Source organism: Neovison vison, chromosome 12 (assembly GCF_020171115.1).
Source record: "Neovison vison isolate M4711 chromosome 12, ASM_NN_V1, whole genome shotgun sequence".
NCBI classification, from domain to species: domain Eukaryota; kingdom Metazoa; phylum Chordata; class Mammalia; order Carnivora; family Mustelidae; genus Neogale; species Neogale vison.
In genome coordinates, this window is record NC_058102.1 from 6,779,491 (window position 1) to 6,797,848 (window position 18,358).

The 18,358-nt window shown below is 40.3% G+C and overlaps 1 protein-coding gene across 1 annotated transcript in view; it reads right to left on the reverse strand.

Moving 5' to 3' along the window:
* Positions 1 to 18,358, reverse strand: part of WBP2NL (WBP2 N-terminal like) — a 31,329-nt gene that overhangs the window by 11,625 nt on the left and 1,346 nt on the right. The window contains exons 2-4 of the mRNA XM_044229247.1: positions 3,329 to 3,437; positions 2,928 to 3,069; positions 2,627 to 2,719 (exon numbers count right to left, since the gene is read on the reverse strand). Of these exons, the coding sequence (XP_044085182.1) occupies positions 2,627 to 2,719; positions 2,928 to 3,069; positions 3,329 to 3,437 (344 nt within the window). The remainder of the gene's footprint in view (positions 1 to 2,626; positions 2,720 to 2,927; positions 3,070 to 3,328; positions 3,438 to 18,358) is intronic.

An 18,358-nucleotide genomic window follows, 5' to 3' on the forward strand; every position in this document is an offset into this window, starting at 1 on the left:
TTCTAAACCAGTCTCTACAAGATACAGTTCATCTTTGAAGCTCTGAGCTGCAAATCCACTGACCACTAGCATTCCAATGTGCCTCACATTTAATAAGAAGGAGGAATGAAGAATATAGGATAAAAAAATAAAACATCAGTTGTATCGTATTCCTGCCATTTAAAATGCATGATGTGCATCTAAGCATGAGGAAACAGACAAACCCAAATTAAGGGACATTCTACAAAACAATAAGCCTGTATTCTCTTTAAAATGTCAACATCAAGAAAGGCTGAGTCCAGATTAAAGGAGACCAAAGACACAGGACAACTAAATTCAAGGTGTAATCTGGGATTAGATCCTGACTTGGGGGAAAAATGTGCTATTAGAATTAGGAACAGTAATGGGTTAAACATTTGAATTTGAATACAAACCAAATATTAACAGCATTGTTTCCATGTTACATTTCCTGAATTTGAAAAGCAGACTGAGGGTAAATAAGAGAATACCCTTGCTCCTAGAAGATTTACATCCAAATACTTAGGGATGAAGGAAATGATCTTTGTGACTTATTCCCAAATACTTAAGTAGAAACAAAGCAAAAAAAGAACAAGATAAAGCAAAGGTGAGAAAATGTTAATAATGGGTGAATCTAGATGAATGGTCCATGAGTTTGTTGCAATATTTTTTTTTTTAAGATTATTTATTTATTTATTTGACAGAGAGAAATCACAAGTAGATGGAGAGGCAGGCAGAGAGAGAGAGGAAGGCAAGCAGGCTCCCCGCCAAGCAGAGAGCCCGATGTTGCAATATTTTTAAAAAATATTTTATTTATTTATTTGACAGAGAGAGAGAGAGAGAGACAGATCACAAGTAGGCAGAGAGGCAGGCAGAGAGAGGGAAGCAGGCTCCCTGCCAATCAGAGAGCCCGACAGAGGCTTAACCCACTGAGCCACTCAGGCACCCCTTGTTGCAATATTCTTGCAACTTCTCCATAAATAAGATTATTTTTCTTTAAAAATTTCGGAAAAAGAGCAAGAAGAGGTTTAGGGTTTAGATTCTAGCTCTATTGCTCTCTATCTCTACAGTCTTGAGACAATGTATAACCATCACTGCCTCAGTTTCTCCTGTTATCAACTGGGGATAATGACTATAGCTACATCATAAGTTTTTGTGAGGGTTACAAATACTGACACATGTAGGGGCACCTGGGTAGCTCAGTGGGTTAAGCCTCTGCCTTCGGCTCAGGTCATGATCCCAGGGTCTTGAGATTGAGCCCTGCATTGGGCTCTCTGCTCAGCAGGAAGCCTGCTTCCTCCTCTCTCTCTGCCTGCCTCTCTGCCTACTTGTGATCTCTGTCAAATAAATAAATAAAATCTTTTAAAAAATTTTAAAGAACAAAAACAAAAAAACAAATACTGACACACGTAAAGGGTCTGGAACACTGCCCACTATATGGTAAGTGTTCAGTAAATGTTAGTATATCTAAAATTGAACTCCAACATAGGCTGTCTCCTGCATTCTTCACTATGGTTTATAGTATCATAATCCAATCAGTCTTCTGAGCTAGAACGTTCATTCCATTCTTCTGTGTCCCCAGCATTTTCTCCATGCCTCTGTTATGGCATATTTGCATATGTCCATCTCAACTAGATGGTGTTCATCTTAACGAGATTGGAGTTGGAGGTGGAGGCAACAGAGAAAGAGAAAGAACATTCCAAATAGAGCAAATTTCAGGGCACCTAGTGGGCTCAGTCAGAAGAGCAGGTGACTCTTGATCTTGGGGTCATGAGTTCAAGCCCCATATTGGGTATAGAGTTTACTTAAAAAATAAAAATAGATAGATAGATAAGTAAATAAAATTACCAGAAAGAACAAATAACATGAAGGCGCAGAGATGAGAGAACAAGGCACACAGAAGTCCAAGTAGATTGGAGTACAAAAGGGGAGAGAGGAGGGGTATGAAATGAGGCTAGATTGAATAAAAATATATCATTAAGGGATTTATTTATTTATTTATTTTAGTAGGCTCTGCACCCAACATGGGACTTGAACTCACAACCCCTAGGTCAAGAGTCACATGCTCTACTGACTGAGCCAGCCAGGTACCCCGTAAAAGGATTATTTGTATTCACAGTCCAAAAAGAGTTATCTGGTACATACTTTAGATCAGTGCTGTGGCACTTGACAATACCTCTTCCCTCTTCTCATGAGAATGGGAACTACAGCTAAGAGAAGCAAAGGCAAAGCCAGAGAGGAGAAAAGACAAAAAGGCACGACAGAGGAAAAAGAACTCGGGCAACTGGGGCTTCCAGAGCTGAAAATGAGACTACTTAATGATAGGAGACCAGCATTTAAATGGACAAGAGATTATCAGGTAAAATTAGTCATTCAGGTGTCTGAGTACAAGCTCCTGACTGCAAACTCCTTTAAGACAAGGAGGGACTGACTAATCTTGCTCCCAGCCTGTGGTGTGGTACGTGTCCCGTGGTAGGGAGGCTCAGGAAATGCCTGCGTCATACACGTGCAGCTACGAACTGCTTGACCTCGGAGGCCAAAGTCTTGACCGGGTGAGTAACAGTCCTACTTTGCCTCCACAGGCCTCAAACCCCCCACAGCATTTAGAATCCTTATTAGCAGTGCTCACCAGCAGAGGCAGCTTTCATCATCATCTGGGCAAATTCGATGGCACCTCCTTTTCTGAAGGCTAATTTAAAGGTAGCCTGTCCTTCCCAGCCACCTGGGGGAAGCAATGACACACGCTCACTAAGGTGCTGGAACCACTGGCCAGAGAGGACCGCCCCAGACAGACAGAGAAGCACTACCCAAAGGAGCAGGGCACCTTTTTTTGAATTCCAGCATGAGCCAAGTCTGAATCTTAAATCTTCTGGAAGCTTTTGAGAAAAAACAAACAAACAAAAAAACCACTTCTGAGGGGTAACACTTACCATCTGGGGCTGCCTGAACGATTCCTTTAATGAAGTTGGGGGTAAAGACTGGTTGTTCAACGGTGCAGTTACTCATCAGATCAAATGGCATCATAAAAGAACACATGGGGTCACTGACTGTGTGTGAAGTCACGAAGATCACCTACGAGAGGAAAGAAATTTCAGAGAAGGACTACAGTTTGTCCACGGATTGGGACATAGCAGAGCAATTCTAAGGTCAAGGCTGCTTTGACGTCCTGGTCTAATTGGGAAACATCACCCATTTTCTTCCATATTCTTCAACATGGAAAATCATAAAAGTGTGAATGTTTTAAAACACTTTGAAAGTTAACATTTACCCTCTCTCCATTTTAAGGAATACAAATGTGCGATTAATCTGATCAAAGAAGAAGTAGAATTACCCGGTATGAAGTAAGAAACACTGTTCCCCTCTTTGTACCACAGAAGACACTGGATCCCTCTGGTTGCTGTGGGAAGGAGAGTTCTACATCCTGACACTGAGTCAAGACACTGCAGAAAAGAAAGGGCAGACACCACTCAATTTAAAAGTTATATAAAATGACACACATAAAGCTTTTAGCATAGTTCCTAGCCCAGAGTAAGCACTCGAAAAACATTATCTGCTGCTGTTGTTGCCATTATTTTATTGAAATTGAAAGGAAATTAAATGATATTATTCTCTGACTGCTCACTTATTCTCCCATTTTATCACCGGTTTCTCTTTTTTTCTTTTTCTTTTTTTTTAAGATTCATTTATTTATTACAAAATGAGGGTTGCCAGGGGTAGGGGGGTAGGGAAAGGGTGGTTGGGTTATGGACATTGCGGAGGGTATGTGCTATGGTAAGTACTGTGAAGTGTGTAAACCTGGCAATTCACAGATCTGTACCCCTAGGGCTAATAATACATTTTATGTTAATAAAAAATTTTTAAACTGTTTTAAAGATTTATTTATTTATTTTAGAGAGAAAGCATGCACAGGCAGGGGGAGAGGTGGAGGGAGAGGAAGAAGGGAAGCAGACTCCTCACTGAGTTGGGAGCCCTACGTGGGGCTTGATCTCAGGATCCTCAAATCGTGACCTGAGCTGAAACCAAGGGTCAGAGGATTAACTGACTGAGCCACCCCAGTGCTCGGGGTTCTTTTTTTTCTTATCTAATTTACATTCTTCTTCTTCTTCTTCTTAATCTTCTTACCGTCTCACTAATTTTTTTTTAAAGATTTTTTTATTTATTTGACAGAGAGAGAGATCACAAGTAGGCAGAGAGGCAAGCAGAGAGAGAGAGAGAGAGAGAGAGAGATTGAGGAGGAAGCAGGCTCCCTGCCTAGCAGAGAGCCCGATGCAGGACTTGATCCCAGGACCCTGAGATCATGACCTAAGCTGAAGGCAGAGGCTTAACCCACTGAACCACCCAGGCAGCCCACTAATTTTTATTCTTTATGTGCAGTAAGTATAAAGCACTGTGGTAATGGAAATATTTCTCTGGCTCTTATAGAGACAGTAAGGCACACAGTGGGCTTTCTCAGATTTCTCAGGCAAGTTGTGTCCTCTTCCTGTCATGTTCTCCCCTCACTATTAACCTGAGAAACTTGGACTCATCCTTTTCTCGCTCACAGAATCTTAACGGGTTTCTTCTCTTTCTCAGTAATTACTATAATACATACATGCTTATTTGTTCAATGTCTTAACTATGATCATTAAGGACAATGTCTTTCCACTGTAGCTCTAGCAAACAATGGGTGCTACTAAATATTTATGGACAGAATGTGGGAATTAAAACATGAATATAAATAATAGAGCAAGTATTGGGGTGCCTGAGTGGCTTAGTGGGTCATGATCTCAAAGTCATGATCTCAGGGTCCTGGGATCGAGCCCCACATCGGGCTCTCTGCTCAGTGGGGAGCCTGCTTCCCTTCCTCTCTCTCTGCCTGCCTCTCTACTTGTGATCTCTGTCTGTCAAATAAATAAATAAAATCTTTAAAAATAATAATAAATAAATAAATAAATAATACAGCAAGTACTAATATGACATACATCACATTACTGGCACAAAAATGTCATAGCAGTTTAGTGGAAGGAGAGATTAGCTTTGGTCAAAGTGATTAAAAATGACTTTATAGAAAGATCAAAGTGTGAGCTGATTCTTAAGATATGGACAGTGTTGGGGCGCCTGGGTGGCTCAGTGGGTTAAGCCTCTGCCTTTGGCTCAGGTCATGATCTCAGGGTCCTGGGATCAAGCCCTGCATCAGGCTCTCAGAGAGCCTGCTTCCTCCTCTCTCTCTGCTTGCCTCTCTGCCTACTTGTGATCTCTCTCTCTGTCAAATAAATAAATAAAATATTTTAAAAAAAAGATATGGACAGTGTTTCAGGAGGCAGAGTTGAAGGCAGGGTACAGTCCGGATAGGGAGCAAACAGCATGTATGGAGATGCAAGAGCAGCATCCATGATGTATGCAGTGAGAAGCAAATTGCACACTTGGGATCCGGCTACCTGTGTGGATTCAGCAAAACAGCATGGGAGTGTTGGGGTCAGGAGAAGAGTGAGATAGAGCTGGAAAGTCATGCTGAAACTATTTAATAGGCAAGGAGAAACTGTGAGCTACAGCTGTCTCAGCAGGCTAGTCACATGATCAAGGAGGGGGGTATATGAGAGGTATAAGAATCCCTAAGGGGTACTGTGCTGGCTCAGTCAGTAGAGCACGCAGCTCTTGATCCTGGGGTCATGAATTCAAGTTCTATGCTGGGTATGGAGATGACCTTAAAAAAAAAAAAATAGGGCGCTGGGTGGCTCAGTTGGTTGAGCAACTGCTTTCGGCTCAGGTCATGATCCCGGAGTTCCAGGATGGAGTCCCGCATCGGGCTCCCAGCTCCTTGTGGAGTCTGCTTCTCCCTCTGACCTTCTCATCTCTCATGCTCTCTCTCACTCATTCTCCCTCAAATAAATAAATAAAATCTTAAAAAAAAAAAAAAAAAAGAAACCCTAAAATATTCCTGATGTGCCACAATAAGAACTGGAATTGGGGTGGTGATGTGGTGATAAAAAGGGCTTTTTAATATGCAATGAAAATATAGGATGCCAGCAAAAATGTCAGAAAAAATAGGGAATTCCAGGGGTGCCTGGGTGGTGCAACTTGTTGAATGTTGGACTTGGTTGGGGTCAGGTTGTGGCCTCAGGGTCTGGGATTGTGTCCTGAGTCAGGGTCCACACTCAGTGAAGAGTCGTCTTAGGACACTCTCTCCCTTTCCCTCTGCATCTCCTCTCTCTCTCTCTCAAATAAATAAATAAATCTTTAAAAAAAATAGGGAACTCCAAAACTCAGTTCAGAACTCTGGAATCTAACCAAAACCTTATAGCAACTAAGATAATGTTTAATCAAGAAAAAAATAGCTGAGTCTCAGTAAGAGAGCTTTTTGACACTCTAACTTACCCTGGTACCATCCTCCAATCCCCAGTTTGACAACAGCCTTAAAAATAACCCACATTCCGGGGTGCCTGGGTGGTTCAGTAATTAAGTGTCTGCCTATGGCTCAGGTCATGATCCCAGGGTCCTGGGACCAAGCCCTGTATCAAGCCCCCTGCTCAGTGAGAAGCCCACTTCTCCCTCTCCCAATGAAACTCTGGTGAAGCAGACTATTTCTGAATAAATGTAAAAAATAAAATAACTCATATTCCTAGTCTAAGTGCCAAGTACCAAAGAGAGCAGAACACACCTTATTCTCAAAGAATTGTGGTTGTTTTAACTTGTCTGGTAGCTCCCTGAGGGGCTCGCTCAAAGGGTGTGTGCCTAATTCAGGCACAGTCAGTGCCTGACTACCCAGGTGACTACCCAGGGTGCATTTATCAAAAACAGTTCAAGGTAAATGTATTAGTTGCTGCTGTCTGGGGAAAAGATGATACTTAGTGCAAATGAACAAAACTGAAAAGTTAGGGAGGAAAGGCTGATGAGATGCTTTAGTGAATAACAGCTTTGAAAAGCTCTGACATATTCATGGAACTCTAGAAAACCATATGCATATCTGCCCAGGGCTGGATTCATGCTCAGAAGAAAACTGAGAAGGCCCAAAACTTTTACCTCTGGTTGACAGTAAGGCTCTTCTCAAGCAGGAAGTGAAAGCTAAGACAGAGCTGTAAGCTACATGGCTGAGTGACAAAAACATGCTCTAAACATACAGGCAGCTCCCATCTGCAAAGGCAGGAAGGTTTTATTATTATTATTATTATTTTGGTACAGATTTATAAGGAAATAGTCAAATCACTAGTTGGCAACTAAGTTAACATAAAAGAGACTTCAGTGATCACATTTGACAAAGAGTACAAACTTTATAAAATTTGTAATTCAGAAAGCTATTAAACAATAACTACAACAAGCAGCAACAATGTACCCTAAGACAGAAAATCTGATTTTCAGATTTGCCAAATTTTAATATTCAGAATGTCCAGTTTTCAACAACAATAAAAAATCACGAGGCTTGCAAATAAACAAGTAAGTATGGCCCATAGGTTTTTCTGGGAACATTAAACAATAAAACTAATAGAAACTGTACTGAGGAAGCCCACACATTGGATTAACTAAACAAAGATGTTATTTGTTTGTTTGTCTGTTAGGTGAGACTCTAAGTACAACGTGGTGCTCGAACTCCCAACCCGAAGATCAAGGATCCCATGCTCTACTGACTGAACCAGCAAGGCAACCCACAAGACCAAGACTTTAAATAAACTATTTTAAGTATGCTTAAAGAGCTAAAGGAAACCATGTCTAAAATAACCAAAGGAAATAATGAGAACAATGTTTCAAAAAGTTGAGAATATCAATAAATAGATAGAAATAGAAAAATGAAACAAATAGAAATTCTGAAGATGGAGATTACAATAAGTAAAGTGAAAAATTCAATAGTGGTGGGCTTAATGCAGATTTCAGCAGGCAAAGGAAAGAATCAGTGAACCTGAAGATAGGTCAATTAAAAATAACAGTTACTACCCAAGTAACAGAAAAAAAGAATGAAGAAAAATGAACAGAGTATAATCGACCTGTGGGGCAAAATCAAGCTTACAACCAAATGCATAATGAGACTTCCTGAAGGATAGGAGAAAAAAAAAGGGGACATAAAAAATACTTGAAGAAAAAATGGCCAAAATTTCCTCCATTTTAATGAAATACATGAATCTACATATCCAATAAGCTCCTACTAGGATAAACTCAAAAAGACCCACACCAAGACATATTATAATCAAACAGCTGAAAAGCAGATACAGAGACTCGAAAGCAGCAAGAAAAAAGGATCATCGTTTACAAAGAATCCTCAGTAAGACAAATAGCTGACTTCTCATCAAAAACTAGGGAGGCAGGGGTGCCTGGGTGGCTTGGTTGATTAAGTGGCTGCCTTTGGCTCAGGTCCTGATCCCAAGATCCTGGGATTGAGCCCCACATTGGGCTCCCTGCTCAGTGTAGAGTCTGTTTGCCCCTGTACCTGTGCCCCTCCCCCTGCTTGTGCTTTCTCTCACTCTCCCAAAGAAATAAAATCTTTTTTTATTATTATTTTTAAAAATGTTTTAAAGATTTTTATTTATTTATTTGAGAGAGAGCAGGAAAGAGAGAGAGCATGAGCAGGGGGGAGGGGTAGAGGAAGAGGGAGAAGCAGACTCCCCACTGAGCAGGAAGTCCAACATGAATCTCGATCCCAGGACCCTGGGACCATGACCCAAGCCAAAGACAGATGCTTAATGGACTGAGCCACCCAGGCACCCCTCAAATAAATAAAATCTTTAAAGAAAAGAAAAAAACTATGGAGGCTATTGGGATGACATATGCAAAGTGCTAAAAGGAAAAAAAAATCTGTCAACCAAAAATTCTGTATCTGGGAAAACCCATCCCTCAAAAATTAAGGAGAAATTAAAATATTACCAAGTAAACAAAAACTGAGAATTCATCACGAGCAGATCTGAACTATAAGAAATGCCAAAGGAAGTCCTTCAGCCTGAAATAAAAAGACTCTGGGGACCTGGAAGGCTGTCAGTTAAGAGTCAACTCTTGATTTCAGCTCAGGTTATGATCTCAGGGTTGTGAAATTGAGCCCCACATCAGGCTCCATGCTGTGTGTGGCCCCTGCTTGGGATTCTCTCTTCCCCTGCCTCTTTCTCTCCCTCTGTCCCTCCCCAACCTTTCTCTCAAAAAATAAAAATAGGGACGCCTGGGTGGCGCAGTTGGTTGGACGACTGCCTTCGGCTCAGGGCGTGATCCTGGAGTCCCGGGATCGAGTCCCACATCAGGCTCCCAGCTCCATGGGGAGTCTGCTTCGCTCTCTGACCTTCTCCTCGCTCATGCTCTCTCTCACTGTCTCTCTCAAATAAATAAATAAATAAAATCTTAAAAAAAAATAAAAAATAAATAAAAAATAAAAAAATAAAAATAAAAAGACACAGACAGTAAATTAAACCCTTACAAATAAACAGAGAACACTGGTAAAGCTAACTACATAGGTAAACATAAAAGTCAGTATTAATGTATTTTTGGTTTGGAACTCTTCATTTCTTCCTATATGAAATAAAAGGCGACTGCATAAAATAATAATTGTAAATCTACAGTGATTAGTACACAATGTATAAAAATGTAAACTGAGGCAATAATTGTATAAGGGGACAGACTATATAGGAACACATTTTTTGCATAGAATTAAAATTTGGTATTGGGGCACATGGGTGGCTCAGTCAGTTAAGTGTCTGTCTTTGGCTCAGATCATGATCCCAGGGTCCTGGGGTCAAGACCTGTGTAGGGCTCCCTGCTCAGTGGGGAATCTGCTTACCCCTTTCCCTCTGTTCCCCCAAATCATGCTCTCTTTCTCTCTTATTTGCTCTCTTTCTCTCTCAAGTAAATAAATAAAATCTCTAAAAAACAACTAAATTGGTATTAATTTGAACTAGTGTTATAAATCAAGATGTTAAATGTAATCTTTAGGACAACCACAAAGAGAGTAACTAAAACACAAACAGTAAAAGAAATAAGGAGGGAATCAAGATAGCATATTAGGAAATATCTATTGAACACAAAGGAAGGCATTAATGAAGGAACTGAAACATAGAGGAAACAAATAGCAAAGGAGCAGAAGTTAATTCCTTCCTTATAATTATATTAGGTGTAAGTGAATCAAACTCTCCAATTAAAAGTCAGAGATTGGCAAAATATACATTTTTAAAGTATGATACAAGTATACGCTGTCTATAAAAGACTTCCTGTAGATCCAAAGACACAAATAGGTTTAAAGTGAAAGGAAGAAAAAAGATATTCCATGAAACAGTAGCCAAAAGAGAGCTGCAGGAGCTATATTGATATCAGAAAAAAATGGACTTTATTTATTTTTTTAAAGATTTTATTTATTTCTTTGACAGAGATCACAAGTAGACAGAGAGGCAGGCAGAGAGAGAGGAAGAGAAGCAGGCTCCCCAGTGAGCAGGGAGCCTGATGCAGGGCTTGATCCCAGGACCCTGAGATCATGCCCTGAGCCAAAAGCAGAGGCTTTAACCCACTGAGCCACACAGGTGCCTCAAAAAATGGACTTTAAAACAAAAATTATTATGAGACAATACTATATCATGATAAAAGAGCCAATCATCAAAAAGACATTACGAATGTAAACATGAATACATTTAATAAAAGTCAACTAGACCTAACATAAAGACACTTCAGCCACAAAGGTAGAATACACATTCTTCTCAAATACACATGAAACATTGTGTAAGACAGATTATATGTTAGGCAACAAAACAAGCCTCACTAAATTTATGAAGACTGTAATCATATTGAGTATCTTTTCTGACCACAATGGAATGAAATTATAAGAGAGGGAACCTGACAAATTAACAAATACGTGAAAATTAAACAAAATGCTCTTAAACAACTAATGATTCAAAAAGATATCACAAGTGAAATTAGAAAACAGAATTGAATCACTAGAAATTAGAAATTTTTAGATGAATAAAAATGAAAACACACAAAACTTTCGAGATGCAGCAAAAGTGGTGCTGAAGAAGGAAATATATAGTTTTTAATGCTTGCAATTTTTTTAAAATTTTATTTGACAGACAGAGATCACAAGTAGGCAGAGAGGCAGGCAGAGAGAGAGGAGGAAGCAGGCTCCCCGCTGAGCAGAGAGCCCGATGCAGGACTCAATCCCTGGACCCCGAGATCATGACCTGAGCCGAAGGCAGTGGCTTAACCCACTGAGCCACCCAGGCGCCCCTAATGCTTGCAATTTTTAAAAAAGATTTTATTTATTTAATTGACAGACAGAGAGCACAAGTAGGCAAAGAAGCAGGCAGAGAGATGGGGGGAAGCAGGCTACCCGCTGAGCAGAGAGCCCTATGCAGGACTCGATCCCAGGACCCTGAGACCATGACCTGAGCCAAAGGCAGAGGCTTAACCCACTGAGCCACCCAGGCGCCCCAATGCTTGCAATTTTTTTAAGAACAGCAAACCAATAATCTAATTCTCCACACTAGAAAACTATAAAAACAAGACCAAACTAAACCCAAAGCTAGCAGAAGGAAGGAAATAATAAAGATTATAGTGAACATAAAGAATAGAAACAAAAGAATCAATGAAACCAAAATTTTATTCTTTATCCTTTAAGCAAAATTGACCAACTTTTACCTAGACTAAGAAAAAAAGAAAGAAAACCTAAATTACTAAAATTTGAAATAAAAGTGGGGATGTTATCACAGAATTTATAGGGAAAAAAAGGATTATGAGCAAATACATGAAAAATTACATGCCAACAAATTAGATAATCTGGGGCACCTGGGTGGCTCAGTGGGTTAAAGCCTCTGCCTTTGGCTCAGGTCATGATCCCAGGGTCCTGGAATGGAGCCCCGCAGTGGGCTCTCTGCTCAGCAGGGAGCCTGCTTCCTTTCCTCTCTCTCTGCCTGCCTCTCTGCCTACTTGTGATCTCTGTCTGTCAAATAAATAAATAAAATCTTTTTAAAAAATTAGATAATCTATTTGAAACAGATAAATTCCTAGAGACAACCAAAATGGACTAAAGAAAGAAAACAGGGCACCTGGGTGGCTTAGTCATTAAGTAGCTGCCTTTGGCTCAGGTCATGATCCCAGTGTCCTAGGATCGAGCCCTGCATCGGGCTCCCTACTCAGCGGGAAGCCTGCTTCTCCCTCTCCCACTCCCTCTGCTTGTGTTCCCTCTCTTGCTGTGTCTCTCTGTGTCAAATAAATAAATTAAATCTTTTTTAAAAAAATAAGAAAGAAAATCTGAATAGAACTATAACAGATTGAATCAGTAACCAAAAAAATTCCAACAAAAAAGCCCAGGATGGGGCACCTAAGTGGCTCAGTGGGCTAAATAAGCCTCTGCCTTCAGCTCAGGTCCTGGTCTCAGGGTCCTGGGATCGAGCCCCGTGTCAAGCTCTGTCCTCAGTGGGTAGCCTGCTTCCCCCACCTCTTTCTCTGCCTGCCTCTCTGCCCACTTGTGATATCTGTCAAATGAATAAACTCTTAAAAAAAAAAAAGCCCAGGATGTATATTATGTGTTGTTGGGTGGAGGGTTTTGCACGTGTCTATTAGGGCCAATTGGGTCCACCAGTGTTGTTCAGATCCTCTATTGTTTTATTATTTTCTGTCTGGATGTTCTTTTGATCATAATTTCTTAGAAGCTGGGTTGAGTGAGGAATGTTGAGCAACTCCTTAATAAATACAGTTTCTTTTGGGGTGATGAAAATGTTCTGGAATTAGACAATGGTAGTGATTGCATGATATTGTGACTATACTAAAAGCCTCTGAATTGTACATTTTAAAATGGTTAAAATGGGGGGTGCCTGGGTGGCTCAGTGTGTTTAAGCCTCTGCCTTCAGCTCAGATCATGATCCCAGGGTCCTAGGATCCAGCCCCGCATCAGGCTCTCTGCTCAGTGGGGAGCCTGCTTCCCCCTCTTTCCCTCTGCCTGCCTCTCTGCCTACTTTCATCTGTCAAATAAATAAATAAAATCTTAAAAAAGGAAAGAATGATACCTTGTGTCTGAGAAGAAAGATATTTCTATGCTAAGAACTCCATCATATGTCTTAATTCTATAAAATAAAACCATTTTTAAAAAAATGGTTAAAATGGCAAATTTTGTTATATGAACTTTACCTCAGTAAAAAAGTAGGTTTATATATTAAGTGTAAAACCTCAATAAATCAATTAATCAAATTTTAAAAACTGTGAAGAAAGAATCCCATGAGTTTGGTAATTCATTGGATCTGGGAGACAAAAAGTCATGAGAAATAAAAGGTGATCTTTGCCTCCAAAGAAATAGGGAAGCCAGAAAAAGAAGCTTATTGGGAAGTAGGGACATAAATTTGGCTCTAGACATGTTGAAATATTCAGGAGGCAGGAGTACTCTTTGCAATTTCATTCTGTCATGTCCTTGGGTCAGCATATAATACACGGGGTTTCTCAATCTTGGCACTATTGACTGGGTTTGATAGTTATTTGTTGTTCTGGGCTGTGCTTTGTAGATTGTTTGGCAGCACCCCTTGTCTCTCGCCACCAAATATCAGTAGAAACCCACCTCCACACCAAATTGTGAAAACCAAAATGTCCCCTGGGTGCAAAATCACCCCAGACCAAGAACCACTGTCCTACAGGATGGCAAAGTGACTGCAAAATTTCAGTGAAAAGTACAGTACAGTGAAACAAAGAATGAATTTTCATCATGTTGGTAAATGTTATAATGTGGAAACAACAAATTTCTAAAAAAGAGGTAAAAACTGCAAATGAAATTTCACAGCACCAGGGTGCCAGGGTGGCTCAGTTGCTGGGCATCTGCCTTCAGCTTGGGTCATGGGGATCAAGCCCCATGTAGGAGGACTCCCTGCTCGGCAGGAAGCCTGCCTCCCCCTCTCCCATTCCTGCTCCTTGTGTTCCCTCTCCTGCTGTGTCCCTCTCTCTGTCAAATAAATAAATAAACTTTTTAAAAATCTTTTTTAAAAAGATTTTTTAAATCTTAAAAAAAAAAAGATTTTATTTATTTGTTTGACAGAGAGAGGAGGAAGCAGGCTCCCCACCGAGCAAGAGCCTGACTTGGGACTCGATCCCAGGACCCTGAGATCATGACTTGAGCTGAAGGCAGAGGCCTAACCCACTGAGCCACCCAGGCACCCCCAAATAAACAAAATCTTAAAAAATAATAATAATAAATTTCACAACCCATTTGGCTAAGGATATCAAACACTATTTTGTCTCCAGTTAACAACCTAACTTTACACCTCGAGAAACTAAAGAACAAACCAAACCCAAAGTTAGTAGAAGGAAGGAAATAAAGATTAGAGCTGGCATAAACAAAAAAGAGAACACAAAAGCAACAGAAAAAAAATCAGTGAAACTAAGTCGTTTTTTTAATCAATGAAACTGACAAATCCTTGGCTCCATTAACTACTTAAAAAAAGAGATGACTCAAATTACCAAAATCAGAAATGAAAGGACATTACAACGGAAGCCACAGGGAAAAAAAAAAGGATAAGACAATACTATGAAAAATTGTATGCCAACATATTGGATAGCCTAGAAGAAATGGACAAATTCCTAGGAGCTAATTCATTAATAAATAGAAAACCTGAACAAACCAATAATAAGTAAAAACACTGAATCAGTAACCAAGAACTTCCAGCAAAGAAAAGCCCAGAATCAGAGGGCTACACTGGATAATTCACCAAACCCTAAAAGAATACCTAACACTGATCCCCCAGAAAATCTGCCCAAAAACTGAAGAGAAGGGAACACTTCCAAAGTCCTTCTCTGAGGCCAGCATACCCTGATGTCAAAGCTAGAAAAAGACACAAGACAAGAAAACTATGGATTAACATCTCCAAAAAACGCTGATGCAAAAATCCTAAACAAAATACTAGCAAACGGAGTATAACAGTACATTGAAAGGACTATACATATAACCAAGTGGGATTTATTCCTGGAACACAGAATGGTTCAACATATGAATATCAATCAACGTAATAAAAATAGAACTATCATATGATCCAGCAATCTCACTTCCGGGTACATATCCAAAGGAAATGAAAATAGGGTATCAAAGAGATAACATGCACTCCTATGTTCACAGCAGGATTAGTCACAATATCCAAGAGAGAGAAACAACCTACTTGCCGGTCAATGAATGAACGGATGAAGAAGATGTGGTATTTATATATACATATCATTCAGTCATAAGAAGGAAATCCTGTCACATGCTACAACATGAATGAACCTTGAGAACACTGTGCTAACTGAAATAACCTGGAGAAAGAGAAGTACTGTATGATCTCATTTATATGTAGAATCTTAAGGAAAAAAAGGCAAATGCATAGAAGCAGAAAGTAGAATGGTGGCTACCAGGGACTCAGGGAATGGGGGAAATGGGGAGATGGTGGTCAAAAGGTACAAATTTGTAGTGATGTAGGATGAATAAGTTTAGAGATCCAACGTACAGTAGGCATGAGGACTATACTTAATGAGTATATTGAAAGGGCGCCTGGGTGGCTCAGCAGGTTGGGCTTCTGCCTTTGGCTCAGGTCATGATCCCAGGATCCAGGGATGGAGCCCCACATGGGGCTCCCTGCCCGGTGGGGAGCCTGTTTCTCCCTCTCCCTTTGCCACCACCCTTGCTTTGCCCTCTGTCAAATAAATAACTAAAATCTTTCTTTTAAAAATGAGTATATCGTGTGCCTGGGTGGCTTGGTGGGTTAAATCTTCTAGGCCTTCAGCTTGGGTCGTGATCCCAGAGTCCTGGGATTGGGCCCCACATCAGATTCTCTGTTCAGCAGGGGGCCTGCTTCCTCCTCTCTCTCTGCCTGCCTCTCTGGCTACTTGTGATCGCTGTCTATCAAATAAATAAATAAAATCTGGGGCACCTGGGTGGCTCAGTGGGTTAAAACCTCTGCCTTTGGCTCAGGTCATGATCCCAGAGTCCTGGGATCAAGCCCCAAATCGGGCTCTCCACTCAGCAGGGAGCCTGCTTCCCTCTCTCTCTCTCTCTCTGCCTGCTACTCTGTCCACTCAGATCTCTCTCTGTCAAAATAAATAAATAAAATCTTTAAAAAAAAAATTCTTTGCATGGGGCGCCTGGGTGGCTCAGTGGGTTAAGCCGCTGCCTTCGGCTCAGGTCATGATCTCAGGGTCCTGGGATCGAGTCCCGCATCGGGCTCTCTGCTCTGCAGGGAGCCTGCTTCCTCCTCTCCCTCTCTCTGCCTGCCTCTCTGTCTGCTTGTGATCTCTGTCTGTCAAATAAATAAATAAAATCTTTTAAAAAAAAAATTCTTTGCAAAAATATATCTTTCAACATACATTTGTTGACAGAATTTATTATTTTTTGACAGAATTTTAATATTTTAAAAATACATTTTATTCTTTTTTTAAAAGTCTGTATCCTCTGATTCCATTGTTCCACTTTCAGGAACATATCCCCAAGAAACATTGTGACAGGTGGGCAAAGATAAGACGTCAAAAGTGTTCACTGAAGCAATGTTTATAGCAATGACAAATTATACCCTGAACATGCCGGAGAGGAGCTTGAACAAAGATTCATGAATACTGGAATACCAGTCATTGAAAATAATGATATAGGTATTGATACTGGAGAGCATTACCAATACATTGGTAAGTGAGGAAAACAAATTACAAAGCAGTCTCGGGTGTGGGGGTGTTGCTCATATTTCCCTGGGAGGAAGTGCAGAAGGATACATACCAAAATGTAAAAAGCACTGGATGTTGGAATCTGGGGTAATTTAATTTTTTTTCTAGTTTTTCTACAATAAACACATATGGTACTATCTGCACAATTTTAGAATATTGGTTAAAAAAAGAAAACTCAGTGTCTTCCCTATTTACCAGTAGAGTCCTATATGTTCAATTATAACTTAGCTGGGGGGGGCGGGGGAAGCAACCTCCCCAGAACACAGCTACAGTGTGATAAAATTCCCAAATGTGTATTCTGAATAGACAAAAGAAGTAAAAATACACCAATTTTCTTCTCAACCTTGTTTTAAAAAGTAGTTTCTATCATCACCAAAAGAACCTCAAACAATCCCATTTAAAAATGAGCAGAGGAACTGAATAGACATTTTTTTACAAATAAGAGATACAGATTGCCAAAAGACACATGAAAAGATGCTCAACATCACTCATCATCAGGGAAATGCAAATCAAAACCACAATGAAAGCTCACTTCACACCTGTCAGAATGGCTAACATCAAAAAGACAAAATCAAGTGTTGGAGAGGATGTAGAGGAAAAAGAACACTTGTGCACTCTCTGCAGGAATGTAAATTGATGCAGACAGTGTGGAAAACAGTACGGAGTTTTCTCAGAAAATTAAAAATGGAAATACCGGGTGCCTGGGTGGCTCAGTGGGTTAAGCCACTGCCTTCGGCTCAGGTCATGATCTCAGGGTCCTGGGATCGAGTCGTGCATCGGGCTCTCTGCTCAGCAGGGAGCCTGCTTCCCTCTCTCTCTCTCTCTCTGCCTGCCTCTCTGTCTACTTGTGATCTCTCTCTGTCAAATAAATAAATAAAATCTTAAAAAAAAAAAAAAAACGGAAATACCATACGATCCAGTGATTCCACTACTGGGTATTTACCTAAAGAAAATGAAAACACTGATTTGAAAAGATATATGCACCCCTATGTTTACTGCAGCATTACTTACAGCAGCCAAGATATGGAAGTAACATAAGTGTTCCTCCATAGAAAATTAGATAAGGAAGATGTGATACACACACACACACACACACAAATATTATGCAGCCATAAAAAAGAATGGGATTTTTTTTTTGCCATTTGCAACAATATGGATGGACCAAGTGTATTACACTAAGTGGAATAAATCAAAGAATACCATATAATTTCAATTATACATGGAATCAAAAAAACAAAACGAATAAACACCCATAAAGAATAAAAACAGAGGATGAAATGGTTGCCAGAGGTGGGGGGGTGTTGAGTAAAATGGATGAAGGGGAATGGGAGACACAGCCTTCCAGGTTTGGAATAAAAGGGAACGGCACAGGGAACAGTCAGTGGTACTGTAGTACCGTAAGCTCTTTTGTATGGTGACAGATGGTGACTATTTAGGGTGAGCCTAGCATCATTTACAGAGCAGCCCAATCACTGTGTCGTCCACCTGAAACTAATGTTACACTGTGTGTCAACTATGATCAAATAAAAAAAATTGAATTAAATAAAAATAAAGAAATATCGTAGTTTCTACCCAAGAAGCCAGAGCACTGACAGGGTGGGTGTTCTCTGATGAGGACAAGGCAGAGAAGCAGTCCTTTTGCTTTCTAAGGGACACCTGTTGTTGAGACCATCAGACCCCAATCCAAGCTCTCCAGGGGCAAGCAATTTACTTCTCTTTGTTTCAGTTTGAGGAATTCCCGGAGAAATAAGGGAAACACTGCTGATCC